Here is a 16,332-nt window from a genome sequence, read left to right as displayed (position 1 = left end):
CAATGAAATCATTTCCTCTTTTCTTTTCACGAATTTTTTTTCTTGTAATAGTTAGTTACCCACACTCCCAGTCTTTAACAAGGTCTCCCAGTCTTTAACAAACTCGATATTCCAGTAAAAAAATGAGGGAGATACTACTATATATCAAGAGGTGTTGGATTGACAAATCATTATTGTTCTTAACAAATAAAATGCACAAAAAGGTATGAAGTCTGTGATTGACTTTATTATTCTCAAATCTCAATATAGGAGATAAGAAGAGAAGTAACTCAAATATTACAACTCACAAATAACGAATTTGATTACAATTTAATCATACGAAATGAATATATTACAACTGAAAGAAAATTCAAGCAAACACTTGTTGTGTGACGGATGTAAATATGTTCAACATTTTGGTAATCAGTAGGCACCAGGATTTGCTAGAAGGTAAGCCTCAATTGCTTTGAATACCATTCCTGATTGTTCAGTGGCTTCCTTCACATTATCTTCCGGGATCACGGCGTCACCGATCGGAGTGTAAACGGTGGTGTTCTTAACAATGCAGCCTCCGTCAGTAGGCACCACGGTAAATTTGCTAGAGATGGACTCAATTATGCCTAATAGCAGATCACCTTCGATTATGCTGTACGAATACTTCAGTGCTTCCGCGTCTATTTCATCAATCCTCTGCTTCACAACAGTGAATTGGCTCACTACAAAATTCCAACATTTTATTCGAGATTAGTTACAACACAAATAAATCTAATCAAGTATACACACCTGATCTGACAAGGTATGATGTACGCATGCCTTATTGACGGTGAAAAATTTAGGCGAAAAGTTGTAACATTTTATAAGAAGAATAGATTAGACAGAAAAATACCTTCTCCAAGAGTGACTTTCTTAATGGTTCCTGCTCCACCATCTCCGGAAATAATCTCGATACTCTTAATAGCCTGGGGCAAAACCTTAGGGATAAGGTTATCCATGTCAAGGAGAAAGCCCTTGTATATTGTTTGTGCTGGGACTGAGGATGCAACCTCAACATCGGTAGTAACAGCACCCATGAATGATCGTTCAAAAATAATTAGAATATATGACTATGTACAAGAAAAAGATGATACTAGTTGTGTTAGCTAGCAAAAACTTAATTTGGTATATGAAAAATGAATGAAGCAGAGGCAATATATACTGGCAGAAGTTAGGTTCCTTGTTTGAACAATGTTTGAATTGTAGAGGAGCCCAATTGGACACAACTGTAAAATAATTAGCACACTATTGAATTCCAATTTCTTCATGGCACATCAAAGATGAACATACATTCTTGGCCACTATGAATCACGAAAACATGTATCAATCATTTAAAAAAAAATATGACAGACAATTCAGCTTATTTGATAAATAGTTGAGAATTAATTAGCTTAAAATGTGATATTTTGGTGTAAGGAAAAAAAATACAGTTAAAACTCTTTAAAGTAATAGGTTTGTGACTGAAAAAAATATTATTTTAGTAAGTTTATTATTTTATCGGAAGTAGAAATATACTGTATTTATTATATGGAGACAGAAAAAAAATATTATTTTAATAAAATTATTACTTAATTCATGTTCAAACTATAGTATAAACTGTATATGGTGTAAGCGAGTTGGCCAGCATTCCCCGCAAAATGGTCATTATTGGCGGCCTCCTCCAGTGACTTGCATGGCCATTCTTTCTCAGATAAAACTAACATAATTGAAGTTTTCGGTGTCCGTTAGAGTTATAAATTATTTGATAAACTTAATTTACTTGAGAGATAATATCATTATAAAACATTGCAAAAATTTGAGTTACAGGGTCAAATGAATTTACTAGACTGAGTTGTGTCAAACCGGGCGTTGTGCTGAATATTTACTTTTCCAAAAGGAATACATTTTGTAACTTTTTAGAATTTAAGGAAATAAATTAAACCACCTCAATGGTAAACATATGCTAATAATATCTTTTTTAATATAAAAACAATTGCTGTTTTCCGAAGCAATATGATATTTTAAAATAATCAAACTAGACAGTGATATATTGGTTGAATTTATAGTTTATCACTAGGAAGCAGGCTGCTGCAAGGAGGTCCCATGCCCCATTTTATGGACAAAAAATCAAACCTACTTGCATTTATTTTTTCTCTTAATTTGTACGTATTTCAGTATTTTTTAGGACGGTCTCTCTTTCCCGGTAATTGCAGGCATCAATCAGTTAGGTAAAGAAATTGATATACAAATAAATAAATATAAATTCTTGTTAGTGGTTATTTCTCTTAAATTTATTTTCTTAACATCTTTTTTTTGACAAATACCAAAATTTTCATTAAATTGAATATAGTATAGTTGGGACACAAACCCCCAACTGTCGATACAAACAGGTGGTAAAACAAATAACATACTAAAAACAATTAGATGATTTGTTTCCTGATCGTTAAATACAGAGAATTTTAAAATTCTTGAAGCTAAAAACGAAATCAAAGAGATCCCAAATGATCCAAATTGCACAAGTATCTCTGAAAATAGCAACATCGCAATTGACCATATCACATAAAAATTATGGTTCGCCTAATGTTCAGAAACACCAATCGCATAAAATGAGATTGGAGAAGCTACATCACAACTATTTACATGCCGGACACCCGCTATAGACATGCCGAAGGCACCCCAGACCAGGTATAGACATGCCGAAAGTGTAAATTCATGAAATATGAACAATTATTGGTTGTGAAATGTGAGCTCTTTTAATAATCATCACCGCCCCAGATTCGATACAAACTTTGCAGATCACCAAAAATATCAAAATATTCGTTCTCAGCTGATCCAACACTAGATAAATTCAAGCATGACTAAACAAAAATATAACATAAACTCGAAGAAGAGAGACAAAACACACACTCTAAGGGAAGAGACACATAAACACCCAAAAATTGGATTTTATTGAAAGGAAATTAACGAGAATAAAATAGAATGAATGAATTGAGATTTTTCACCGAAGAAAACCGGTAAAAACCCCTCGATTTACTTGAAAATGGACAAATTTTAGCGGCGTAAATTATTTTCTTAACATCTTTAAGTGTGTCAAACTATCACATTGTTATCAGGTGAATGAGTTGTTAAATATAGAACAAACTCCGATCAAATCTTGCTCCCAATATTAACTTAATCAACAAAAGTTTTAATGATGCTAATGTAAACCAAAACAAATAAACTTATCCAGTATAAGTATAATTTTCAAGCTGGGCGGATAAATTGTAAAAATAGGAAAACTGTTTTCATAAAAATTTCAATTTTAAGTAAGTTCCTGATTTTCTTCACATAATACTTAACATTAATAATTGCCTAAGGATCTTTTTCAGAAAAATGAACAGGCAGAAGAAAATTATTGACGTAAAAACAGATCTGACGAAGATGAACTCGAATATAACTCCTTGATATATCTGTGAATTCGTGCCATTATGTTTACCTGATGTATCACTAGAAATATTTTAAATATTGTGCCCATTTAGCAAAATCTCAAAATAAATAACTTATAATTTAAAATAAATAAGAAACTTGTAAGTGATAAATAGATAGATACTTATAAGTTAAATAAGTGTTTGGTTAATCGTAAATTTTTTTTACTTAAATAAATTAAAATAAATAAATTTTAAATATAATTATCTTAATTCGTAAATTTAAATTAGAAAGACATGTAAAAATATAAATTTTAAAAATAAAAATTAATAAAAAAATTGAAAATAAATTAAGTTAAGAAAAAGTACGTCATTTCTAATATTAAATTTATCAATTTATAAATGATAAATTTAACTTATAAACTGGGTTGACAAACACTCGTGTCAACTAGTTAAAATCTCAAACACTTTTCCTAGCCCATTGCGAACTATTAAATGTCACAATCGAACCGTAGAAAATTGTCTTTCTTCGTAAAAGTGGGAGTATCTGCTAAAGATGTCTTTGTGTTATGCGAATCTAAATATTTAAAATAGTACTAGTAGTTTGATGAAGTGGGTATATAATGCACCTCTATTGATATTGATGTTATGCAAATCTGAAACAATATTACAATATAATTTTCATCGTGCTAACATGTTCTATATCAAGGGCAGATATACGCATGTTTTGTATGTAGATGATTTTCTTATAAATAGTGAGTATTTATATTGAAATTAGTGTCTTGCTGATTAATTTATGTTTGTTCAAAGTGAATGAAATATAATGGAATATAATGAGATTTTAAGCGTAAAATAATTAAAATTTTAAATTTTTTGTTCTTTAACTCATTGTATTTCTTATCATCTAAATTATAACTAAGAGCAATATTATATATTAAAAAAAAATCAAAAAGGTTCCCAAAATAACATGTATTATATTTTAATTAAGGGGATTCATATTAATGTATGAGGGACCCATTTTATTTATGAGTGAATATCCAATAGCATGTTGACACCTCAATATTCAAAAACGGTTTTGACAACCGTTTTTGGATTCTAGCATTTCTTTATATTAAATCCCCCAATTTGAGATGGAATATTACATTTTTTACTAAACCCATTTTCTTAGTAATTCTTACCATAAAAAAATTACATTTCTAATTTTTGTTTTCAAATTCTTTCCCAAACTCCCATTTATTACATTTGATTGACACCAACCGAACACAACCTATAGCTATGTTTGACAGAGGTAATTAGGCTGGAACAAAAATATTCCAAACAAATACTGCGACAAATGATTTTTTTTTCAATTTATAACTAGTTTTGGATGTTATTGACTCATATATCTGAAATTAACATTTTTTTAATTTCCATTTTTGCCTTCGAACCCAATCAACAAAGTGGAACCCAACAGTTGACAAATGAATTTTGTAACAACAAAATTTGAGTTTTATCACCAGAATAAAGATCTACGATGACGATTTTTCGCCTGTAAAATGAGAAGGATTGTGGTGGTTATGATTAATTGGGGACTAATATTGTTTAGGGTGGTAGTGGCCCTTTAAGTCACTCGCTTCCGACCCCTTTCATATTACCTAAGCATCCCTATTTATAAGAAATCAAACCAATGTAATTTTTGGGCAATAAGAAATCTAATGGATTTAGATTTCTCATCCCGCGGCTCAGGATGAAACCTACTGAAAATCGTCTTCAACTAGTTTTAGAAATGTCCGTCGATAAAGCCTAATCACAAAGACTCAAGACTCGTCCACGGCGTCGATACTTTGCGGATAAGACATCTCACCGACCAAGGATAACACTCCACTGTCAGTTGTTTCCCTAATCCGTGAATACATGTATAACCATGGTTTAACCTAAATGTTAAACGCATTATTGTCACCCGAATCAGGAGCCCCCACTAGATTACAGGACAAAATACTCCGAATTTTTCCAACGAGACTAACGAGGATTTTCCCAACGAGACTAACGAGGACACCCATTAATACATAAAGAGGGCTCCCAAAACACACATCAGAGTTTACCCAACATTCCCAATGAGGACGTACATTTACTACAGGAGAAAATATTTCATCCAGACATATTCCTGGATGTCTCTGACCACAAAAACTGACTTCCCTTGATTAAATTACAGAAATAAATTTTTCAATAGAGTGCCTGCAAAAAATTTATATTAGTAACAATGATTCATCGTCTTCCCAGTATCATGAAGCGGTCAAGAAATCTGCCTAAAAATTCACCTTCTTCCAAATAATATAATAGGGTACGTTTTAATTTCTTCACAAGTTAGAGTTTCCCCTCTTCTGTTATCTTCAGGGCACGGCACACCCTACCTTTCCTAGCAGGAGGGCAAGCCATTTTGAAGTAAATAATTACTTAATAATTTGTTCTGGTCAAGTTAAATTGACCTGAATTCTCTTTTTACCAAATTTTGGGTATACCATCAATCATCAAAACATATAAATATTAATGTACTTGGATTTAAATTATGATCATTATTATCTACAGGTCGTTTATTATTAATAGTCCACATATATAATTAGGTCTGATTATTATTACATAATCTTTGGATTTTTAACAATTTATTTTCTTTAAATAATTAACAATTCTATTTTCTAATCATTTTAAGTTAACGATAATTACTTGACATCGTGTCACGGAGTTCAAATCGAAAGCCATTCGAACTAAGCTATTTCAAATAATTTCATTTACTTCCATCTTAATTTCTAATTAAAGGTAGATTTTGGATATGGAAAATTGAAACATTTGATTTAATTCTGTTTATTTCCCTAAACTTGATATCTAATCAAATTCCCCTATAATAATTTTATATTTTGAGCACTTTGTGGTAAAAAAAAACCTCCTTTAATTTTAAGCAAATCACACGTGGGATGAGTATACGTAGTACAATAATTCTTTAAACAAAAAATAAACGTCAATTTTAGCCCCTCAAAGTTGACCAAAGAGGACTCAGTCCACATTCCAACATGCTTTTCCAAATGTTTGAGATTAAGCTTTTTTCCAATCCAAGGGTTAAATAACACCCAAGTTTAAGTAAGTTTCAATTTATTCAGTGTTTAGTCTAATTTGTTGGACTGAGTCTAGTATTTATTGTTTTCTAATATAAAAGAAAAAAAAAACTCCTTTCACTCACTCTTCACTCTCCGGCCAGTGTGTTATGAGATCACATCATCGAAACTAATACTTACCAATCCTCCTTTTAACCAAACCTTGTTAACTTATTCTTAAGAGTTAATTAATATTTTACTCTTATTTATTCTTTAAAAATAAAGAGTACAATCCGCGTCACATTTAATTGACTAAGTTATAGTATGAACTATATTGTCAATGGTTTCTGGAAAATGGTTTAATGTCACACCGAAAGTGACTACTATTACAAAGTCGCATATATTTTATTTTACCGACTATTTTATTTTTGAAATAAAGATAAGATGATCATGCAATTATGTAGTACATGTTGACAAGAAATCAAGATCCTGCTCGCTATAAATAGCAGCTCAAACTTCTCTCATTTCATCCTACCAAACTCACATCATCCACATTCAATCCTTCTCTTCTACTTCATTTGCTCTTATTTTCTCTAGCTCTCAAGTTTTCATTTATAATGGGTGTCCAAAAGAGTGAAGTTGTTATCACTTCTGCCGTCTCAGCAGAAAAATTGTTCAAGGCCTTGTGCATTGACATCGACACCCTTCTTCCTCAGGTCCTCCCCGGTGCCATCAAGGGTGGTGAAATCCTTGAAGGCGACGGCGGGGTTGGAACTGTCAAGCTTGTCCAACTCGGAGATGGTTAGTATTATTTTCATTGTAACACGTAATATCATGTTAAGTGATCAGCTCAATTAGTATTAATATTTATGTATTTGCAGCTAGCCCTTACAAGACAATGAAGCAAAAGATTGATGCCATGGACAAGGAGGCGTTTACTTTCTCATACAGTATCATCGACGGAGACATTCTTTTGGGATACATTGACTCCATCAACAACCATTTGTCATTTGTGCCTACTGCTGATGGTGGCTGCACTGCCACCAGCACAGCCGTCTTTAACACCAAAGGTGATGCTGTCGTCCCAGAAGAGAACATTAAGTTCGCTAATGACCAAAACGGCCTCATTTTCAAGGCTGTTGAGGCTTACCTCCTTGCAAACTAATTGATCAGTCTTACCTAAGCTTGATAATAAGTTTTGTATCAGTTGCAAGTACAAGGTTTTCTATTCATGTTTTGGTTTCTGTATTTGATGTTCTTGAAACAAATAAAGTGTGTTATGTATTGTAATCTTTCTGAAATTATGAACCGGATTTACTCTATATATTAAGGTATCCGAGTTAATGGAAATGAATTCCCTGCGTTACTCATCAAACACACTCGTGTACTTTCTTATGTTTTTACGTTAACTTTCTCTCCCAAGATCAAACAAATCGTAAAGAAAAATGTTTGGTGCATAAAATTATATACAAAATTTTGTATAAAATTATATTTTTTATGTTTTAACTAGAATAACCTCTATATTTACATTAACAATCACAATTAAAATATCCCATCAATTATCATATCATTCTGTACACATTTTTGTAAACAATTAGTTTCCTGCATCCACTTCATTGTAAAATAATTTTTACATTAATCAACAATAACATTATAAAACCCAGGCCGCCACTATAAGCGACTTAGGCGGTGGCATAAGTTCCCAATTTTCAAAGCCCCCTAAAATTTATGAACTTATATCTGTACTTTTAATTATTAATTTAATTTTTTTAAAAATGTGTCCATTCTTATGTTTAAATGTCCCAAAAAGTAATTTCAATTATTATTAAATTCTTTATATCAATCATTTTTAATAAATATAAAATATTATTATGACAAATATGAATAATTTAACATTATTTCTAAGTCAATTTGAATTTATTTTATTTCAGTGTTGCACTTTCAATTGATAAGTACTTCCTAATAGTATTTAGTATTCTTTATTTTAAACTATTTATTGAACTTGAAATTATAATATTATTAATTATTTGAATTGAAATTGTTTACTTGTATATATATATATAACTAAAACCTAAAGAATTTAAAATATTTTGAAAAATTTATTAATAATATAAAAAATTTGCAAAAAAACTTTAATATTTCAATACAAAGTATAAGTAAAAATAACCCGAGGTGTTAAAAAATTTATGCGTAAACATAATTATCATTTTTAATACCTATATCAAATTACAGTTCAGAAACTAAGCTTTAATTTTATAAAAAATTAAACTAAAATATATCTAGTATACCCGGTTCTTTTTGTCACTTTAAAATATGTGTCATGAATTCAAACATCAGTTAAATAAGATACATGAAGTATCATTAAATTAATATATTTTTTAATTAAAGGCTTTATATTTAAATTTCGTGTTAGGCCTCCACAAGACTGGCACCGGTCCGATAAAATCCTCACATTATAATCAATATTCATGTTAGCTATGACCCAATGGACGAATGCCCAACCTCCTAAAGGACATCTAGACCGAAGGTCGACCTAACGAAAAGTCTGAAAGCCTAATATTTCATCCTACCGTTAGGAGACCATCATAATCAAAACTTCCCCTTTGACTCCTCTAACGGTCGTCCGTATTTTTAGCATAACGGACGAACATTAATCATAGTTTTGGAGGGTATAAATAGAAGCAAGAACTAAGAAAGACACAATTCACTACACACTCAAACACTCTCCACTTTCTTGTATTCTCAACACCTAATTCTACACTCAGATTACTGATTCTCACACCGGAGGTGAATCGGGGGCAGTTTCCGAAGATGAGCGAGTTTAATGGAAAGGGCTATCCGGAAGATCACTGTGAAAAGTACGAACTGTTAGTGTGTGTGCCCTAGAAACAACACCATGATGTTTTATTTTAAGAAATTTGGATTATTAATAATTATGTTATATCGATTATTCCTTTTATAATTTATTAATTCTTAATTTACTGCGATATAAATGTTATTTTAATAAATATCCTTGGAATATGATATGCAATTCTATATCTTTAAGTACGTGACTTAGAAATGAGATTATGAGAATAATATCGATATTTCTAAAGGTCTCTAGTCGAGTATTATTATAGGGGATAATAATAATGCATTAAGACTAGTATGTTTGTTGACTGATGATCAAATCTCATTAATCATAGGTATGATGATACTAAAGTCAAAACACAGGCACATGTATTAGATACATGGTGCTGGATAGATAGATGATTCCCGCATCTAGCCATTTAAGAATTTCTTTCTTCACAACCTCCTTCATGATATGATTTATCCTTTTTTGTTGCTCAACAATTGGCTTGCTTCCTTCCTCAAGCAGAATTTTATGCATATAATAAGAAGGGCTGATTCCCTTGATATCTACTATAGGCCATCCAGTTGCTGATTTAAGCTCTCTTAAAATTCTCAAGAGCTTATCTTCATCACTTCCTGAAAGGTCATATACAATAATAACAGGCAAAATAGATGCATCACCTAAAAATGCATACCTCAAGTGATCAGACAGCGGTTTAAGCTCAAATGTAGGAGCTTCTGCAATAGATGGTTTGAGTCGCTTTGAAGAATTTTTCATCTATCCCAAACCAAGAGACTCGAACGGAAAATCAAACTTCCTCTTCCACGGGAATGCATTCAAATACTGCATTTGCTCTTCCCCTTCTTCGTCTTCACTGTCAAAATCCCCCGTTAAGGCTCTTTCTAAGGTATTAGTCCTTAGCAAGTGATCAATCTCCGAAGTCACTACGAAGTCGACCAACTCCACTTTAAAGCACTCCTATTCATCAATAGGGAATTTCATTGCATTGAAGACATTGAAAGTGACATCCTGACCTTGAACTCTCATGGTTAGTTCACCCTTTTGCACATCGATAAGAGTTCGACCTGTAGCTAAGAATGGTCTTCCAAAGATAATGGGAATCTTCTTATCTTTCTCAAATTCTAGAATAATGAAATCAGCAGGGAAGATAAGTTTATCTACCTTAACCAATAAATCCTCCACTACTCCTTGCGGATAAGTGATGGAACGATCAGCCAACTGCAAAGACATGTTCACAGGTTTAGGATCAGGTAGTCCAAGTTTCTTGAAAATGGACAAGGGCATCAGATTGATGCTAGCTCCCAAGTCACACAAACACTTGTCGAATGACAGATTTCCAATGGTGCAAGGTATCGTGAATTTTCCTATATCTTTAAGCTTAGGAGGTAGTTTCTGTTACATCACAACACTGCACTCTTCCGTTTGAGCAAGAATTTCCAACTCCTCAAGTTTTAGCTTCCGAGATAGAATACCCTTCATGAACTTAGTGTACCTCGACATCTATTCTAGAGTTTCAGCAAAAGGTATGTTAATATGCAACTTCTTGAAAACCTCCAAGAACTTGGCAAATTGCCTATCGAATATCTGCTTCTGAAGTCTTTTAGGATATGGCGGAGGTGGGTAGACCTGTTTATCCCCTGTATTACCCTCAATAAGATCGTTTTCAATAGCTTTCTTCTTTGGTTCCACCTCGGCATCTTTCTGCACAACTTTTTCAGCTACAATCTCATTTTGAGAAATTGGAAAAGGTGCAGATGCACCTGCATTCTAAACAAAGTCTTCAGAATCTTCATCTTCCTGAAATTGGGGGCTCGTGACCTTTCCAGACCTCAATGTAATTACCTTCAATTGCTCTTTAACTTCCGTCTTGCCTGAATTAGCTTCTGTATCACTAAGGAGAGTTCCTGATTGACGGTTCAACAAAATATTGGCAATTTTCCCTATTTGATTCTCCAGAATCTTGATAGAAACTGCTTGGCTTTTGCATATAAGCCTCAACTCCTCCAATTCAGATTTTTCATTAGTAGATTGACCGGCACTTCCATGCGGTTGCTGTTGAAGTTGGAGTTGTTGTATTGGTGCATACTGTTGTTGAAAACTAGGAGAGTTGAATTGCTTTGCTCCAAACTGCTGATAAGGCTGTTGCACCGCATTCTTATTGTTGCTCCAGCTGAAGTTAGGATGATTGCGGTTGTTAGGATGATAAGTGGCGGGAACTTGTTGCTGCAACCTCTGAAAGTTGCTCACATACTGAGCTGATTCACTAGATATAGCACACTGCTCTGTCTCATGCGTATCTGATTAACTTCATAATTAGCCAAAGAATCCACTTTCATCGTCAACACCTTTAATTGAGCAGCTATAACAGTAGCTGTATCCACCTCCAGAATTCCTGCTACCTTGCCTTGAGGTAGTCTCTGAGTTGGGTTCTGATATTCATTAGCAGCCATCAATTCAATTAGCTCATAAGCTTCATCATAGCTCTTAGCCCATAAGGCTCCTCCTGATGCTGCATCGAGCATAAGTCTCGACTGTGCTCCCAAACCATTATAAAAGCAATTGATGATCATCCAATCAGACATTCCATGATGAGGACACTGCCTAAGCATCTCTTTGTAGCGCTCCCAAGCTTCACATAAAGATTCTCCCGATTGCTGCGCAAATTGAGTAAGAGCGTTCCTGATTGTAGTTGTCTTCGCCATAGGGAAGAATTTAGTGAGAAACTTCTGAGCAAGATCCTCCCAAGTAGTGATAGAACCTGGTGGCAGAGAATGCAACCAACACTTAGCTTTATCCCTCAGAGAGAATGGGAAAATCCTCAGCTTCACAGCATCTTCAGAAATATTATTGAACTTAAAAGTATCGCAGATCTTGATAAAGTCTCTAATGTACATGTTGGGATCTTCCGTTGGAGAACCCCCAAACTGGACTGAATTTTGCACCATTTGGATCGTGCTAGACTTGGTTTCAAAAGTATTAGTCGCGATGGCTGGTCTGACAATGCTAGATTGAATATTATTGATTGTCGGTTGAGAATAATCCATCAAAGCTTTCAGATTTGCTACTAGTTCTCCCATTGTAATTATAGATTCTTCTTCAACTTTCTCAACTTCTTCAAAAACTTCTTCAACTACTTCAACGTCTTTTAGTGTTTCCTTACGAGATTGAGAACGCGTTCGCATATACGCTCACTGAGTACTTGAAACACCAACAAAGTAAACAAGTAAGTAAAATATCCGAGTCAGTGAACTTTAACGACCACTGATGTCAAGCACATAAACAAAATTTAACAACGAAGTCCCCGGCAGCAGCGCCAAAAACTTGTTCGCACTAAAACATACGGGAAAATACACGCAAGCGCACGAGATCACAAGTAGTATAAGATACAATTCAAGTTCGTTCCCACAGAGAATTCGTTTAGGTTAAGTTCAGATTATGCACCTATGCAATAATATATGGTTATCGTTCAATGCTAATACAAATAACAAATTAAGTTGTTTAACTAATTAAGAAATTATACTAACATACATTAACTAAGAGAATTAAGATTGAATTACTTATATGAGAATAAACATGGGATTTTAACTTCATTAAATACTTCATTCAAAGTTTATGTCTTTAACCGTAGCATATGATGGTGATGACAACTAATCAGATAACACGAAACTAGTATACGCTAACTTTCATTATACGTATACCCTACTATCAAACATCCACAGTTAAGATAGAAGTTGAATAGACACCAATTATGTTGTTAGGGCGGAAAACACGCGCTAATAATACACGCAAGTATACGCGTTCGCAAGTAATATAGAATACTTTCTAGTTCGTTCCCACAGAGACTCAGACTAATTAAGTTCAATTAACACTTACTCACCAATGTATGATTACTTCTCAACGTTAAGACAATAACACATAGAATTGATTAACTAATTATTAACTAGAATTAACTACGAGAATTAAACACTTAACAGACACTTGAATTAACAATATTAAACACACATTAGATCATAACTTCATTACTACTTCCTTCAATAGTTATTGTTATTACCCTTAGCATGTAACGATGATGATATTAATTGAACAACACTAAACTAATAAAAGCCAACTTTCGTTGTACTAATACCATTCTACCAAGCACCCACAATTAAGATAGAAGTTGAATAGTCATCAATTGTGTTGAGACCCTATATGTCTACAGAATTTGACAACATAACGATTTAAGCACAAGTTGTTCCTTATGATTACACAGGGCAAGTAAAACGGTTAGAGTTACCCACTAATCATGCATACACATACATGAACCTATGCTAGCATGGCAAGTTCTAAATCTCAAGATCCACCGTCGCTTCACAAGAGATTAGCACCCTATCTTATATGTTCGCGACACACATAAGACGAATAAGCACAACCAATACTAGATATCATACAATCAGCACACAATAAGGTATTAAACAACTAACTAAAGAATTCCATAGCAAATCCGTTACGACCCCATGATCACGATTAACCCATGATTGAACTCATCATCACCATGGATTCATATGAAAACATGATAATAACACACAAGAATAATTAATAAAATTACTTATATTAAACCAGAGTACGTCACAAGAGTAAATAGGTTCAAAGTAAAGAAAACTAGCATCCACTGATACAACGAATAAAAGAATCACAAGAAACTATGCTTCCTCTTCATTGTGATGTGCTAAAACGGTCTTCTTTCTTATCTCCTTGCTCCTCGATTGATACCACGATTCAACACACGTGAAACATCTCTGAAAACTACTTATATAGAAGCCCCACAAAACCCAGCCATCTAAGAAGTTAGAAGTCCAGCAGAACAAGAACTCTAAAAATCGGATTTTTAATTCGCGCCCCTGAGCGGCCGCCCAGCAATCCTGAGTGGGCGCCCAACTTCTTGAGCGGCCGCCCAACCAGGCTGAGCGGGCGCCCAGCACCTTAATGGAAAATGCTCTGTTCTGCTCCCGTTCTCTGCTACATTCTGCTCCTATCTTCCCACTTGCAATGCCAAACACACACTAAGGCTTATTCTTGATGAAATCTCCCCACAAACACAAGGAACAACCTGAAATGCACAAACACTAGAAAAACACATCAAATACACAAAATACTTGATTTCAAGACATCAATTCAAACCATTATAAGACGTTCTAAGTGGTATAAAATGCCACTTATCACACCCCTAAACTTAAATCGATGCTTGTCCTCAAGCGTCACAGACTCAAAAACAAAACAAAAACATGCATGAATGCAATCTATATGAAATGCAGCGATCCCCCTCACTACGACCAAACCAACCAATTCACGACATCTCAACAAATGCAATTAGGCGAATATAGATCAATCAAATCATGCAAACTAACATACAACCAGAAATGTGGTGTGTGCGGATGCTTAACAGATATGCTTCGAAACTAGATCAATTTTCATAACTCGACTATCCTCAAGGCAATCACATGATTATACGAAGAATAAATTTTAGGCACAAAATGACTTACAACACTTCAAGATTACTGGAGTTTATTACAGAATCATGCTTTTTATTTAACACATAACCAAATGCTTATTTGACCGTGCAATGAGTGAGGTCCCCAAAAGACTTATACAATGGCATCCATTTAGCGAGCGTTAGGTTAGCGGATCCCCGAATATAAAAGCCTTAGGTCACTAGGCACAAAGTCTCCTAAAAACTTAATAACTCGAATACCAAAGAGCCCACTCGTGATCAATTATGCATTAACTCTTTTTTTTTCTTTTTTTTTTCTTTTTTTTTCTTTTTTTCCTATTTTTTCTTTTCTTTTTTTCAAATTTCTGAGCAAGTGCGTTTCGCTCCATCTTGCTCAACCCTAGACTACTCGCATAAAAATACGAGCCGACTACTAGCCATTTGACTCCTAGACACAATTAGCAATGAATTCCAATTTTTACTCTAATTTTTTCTTTGCATGCCTTTTATCATTAAGAACCTATTATAAATTCTAAGCATTATCAATAGATTAACCTCAAAAACCATCAAACCGTGACAACAATCTAGTCCTTAAGCATACTCTAAGACTTAGTGAAATTACAAGTATTTCTAGCATGCATGTCATCATATAAGTCTCAACATCACTCTAACGCTATCACTACACTCGCATCAATATCACAAATCAATTGGTAAAGCAACGCAAAAGGGATCATGGTAAATGCATGAGCTAAATGACATGATAAATAAAGCTATAAAAGAAAAATAAAAAAAAACTATATGGCAAAAATATGCAATTATATGAACTAAACTATCATGAATATGCAACTATATGACACACACATAAAAATATTCCTTAACTACCATCACCAAGGTCCACATAATACTCCTCATTCAAAATACCCCATAACAACCTTGCTCACTCAACTGTAACCTCATGTGCATGTGAAGTAGGCAGAATATTAGCACAAATAAAGGCATTCCATGCACGGGCATACATGTTCATCGCAATAGCCGGAAAAGAACGATACTCATTAGTCCCAGTCTTGAACTTCCAAACCGTGCCTGGTTGATAGAGAGTAGCATAAATCAAATCCAAATCAAAATCCTCAGAGGGCTTCTCATTCCAATTCTCCTCCGTGGGCTTCCGCTATCGCTGCCCAATCACACGGCGAATCGCCTCAGGATGATAATCCACCGTTATCCCACGCACAACAGAAAATCCATTCTTTTCAGCCTTTGCGTTCGCATAGAACTTGCGAACCACGCTCATCAGAACCGCCTCCGGCGACTTACAAAAAGAAATCCAACCCTTTTCAGCAATCATCGACAACAACTCACCATCCCTCCCCGATGGTAAGAATTTCCTCTCCTTCAAAATCGGCTTACCCAGAAGCCTAGTATACTCCTCCTCAGCAGCCCTATCAAACAAACAAGGTCTCGCAGCAGTACCCCTCGAAGAATCAGCAGTAGGAACAGTGGTGCTGCTATCAATAGTCCTGGATCTCTTGGGTGCCATTGATACTGAGA

At 34.1% G+C, this 16,332-nt stretch overlaps 2 protein-coding genes and 1 non-coding gene across 3 annotated transcripts; 2 read left to right on the top strand and 1 right to left on the bottom strand.

The window, feature by feature from the left end:
- Positions 1 to 202: 202 nt before the first annotated feature.
- On the bottom strand, positions 203 to 1,160 carry LOC141679047 (pathogenesis-related protein 2). The gene is made up of 2 exons (XM_074485528.1): positions 866 to 1,160; positions 203 to 695 (listed from the first exon to the last, which is right to left on the bottom strand). The coding sequence occupies exons 1-2, from the start codon at positions 1,047 to 1,049 to the stop codon at positions 403 to 405; spliced, it is 477 nt and encodes a 158-aa protein (XP_074341629.1). The 5' UTR covers positions 1,050 to 1,160; the 3' UTR covers positions 203 to 402.
- Positions 1,161 to 6,983: 5,823 nt separating this feature from the next.
- On the top strand, positions 6,984 to 7,835 carry LOC141679077 (dau c 1 isoallergen Dau c 1.0401-like). Its single transcript, XM_074485560.1, has 2 exons — positions 6,984 to 7,261; positions 7,342 to 7,835. Exons 1-2 carry the CDS (start codon positions 7,078 to 7,080, stop codon positions 7,623 to 7,625), a joined length of 468 nt encoding a protein of 155 aa, XP_074341661.1. The 5' UTR covers positions 6,984 to 7,077; the 3' UTR covers positions 7,626 to 7,835.
- A 4,059-nt stretch (positions 7,836 to 11,894) lies between these two features.
- On the top strand, positions 11,895 to 12,001 carry LOC141682085 (small nucleolar RNA R71). The gene has a single exon (XR_012559488.1). It is a non-coding gene; the product is annotated as a small nucleolar RNA R71 (small nucleolar RNA).
- Positions 12,002 to 16,332: the final 4,331 nt, after the last annotated feature.

Source organism: Apium graveolens, chromosome 8, assembly GCF_009905375.1.
Source record: "Apium graveolens cultivar Ventura chromosome 8, ASM990537v1, whole genome shotgun sequence".
Lineage (NCBI taxonomy): Eukaryota > Viridiplantae > Streptophyta > Magnoliopsida > Apiales > Apiaceae > Apium > Apium graveolens.
This window is presented reverse-complemented; position numbering and strand designations above follow the sequence as displayed.

Coding starts and splice junctions, on each gene's coding strand:
- LOC141679047 (XM_074485528.1), bottom strand. CDS start 1,049: ATGGGTGCTGTTACTACCGATGTTGAGGTTGCATCCTCAGTCCCAGCA. Junction 696..865: donor GAAAGTCACTCTTGGAGAAG/GTATTTTTCTGT, acceptor GGAATTTTGTAG/TGAGCCAATTCACTGTTGTG.
- LOC141679077 (XM_074485560.1), top strand. CDS start 7,078: ATGGGTGTCCAAAAGAGTGAAGTTGTTATCACTTCTGCCGTCTCAGCA. Junction 7,262..7,341: donor GCTTGTCCAACTCGGAGATG/GTTAGTATTATT, acceptor ATGTATTTGCAG/CTAGCCCTTACAAGACAATG.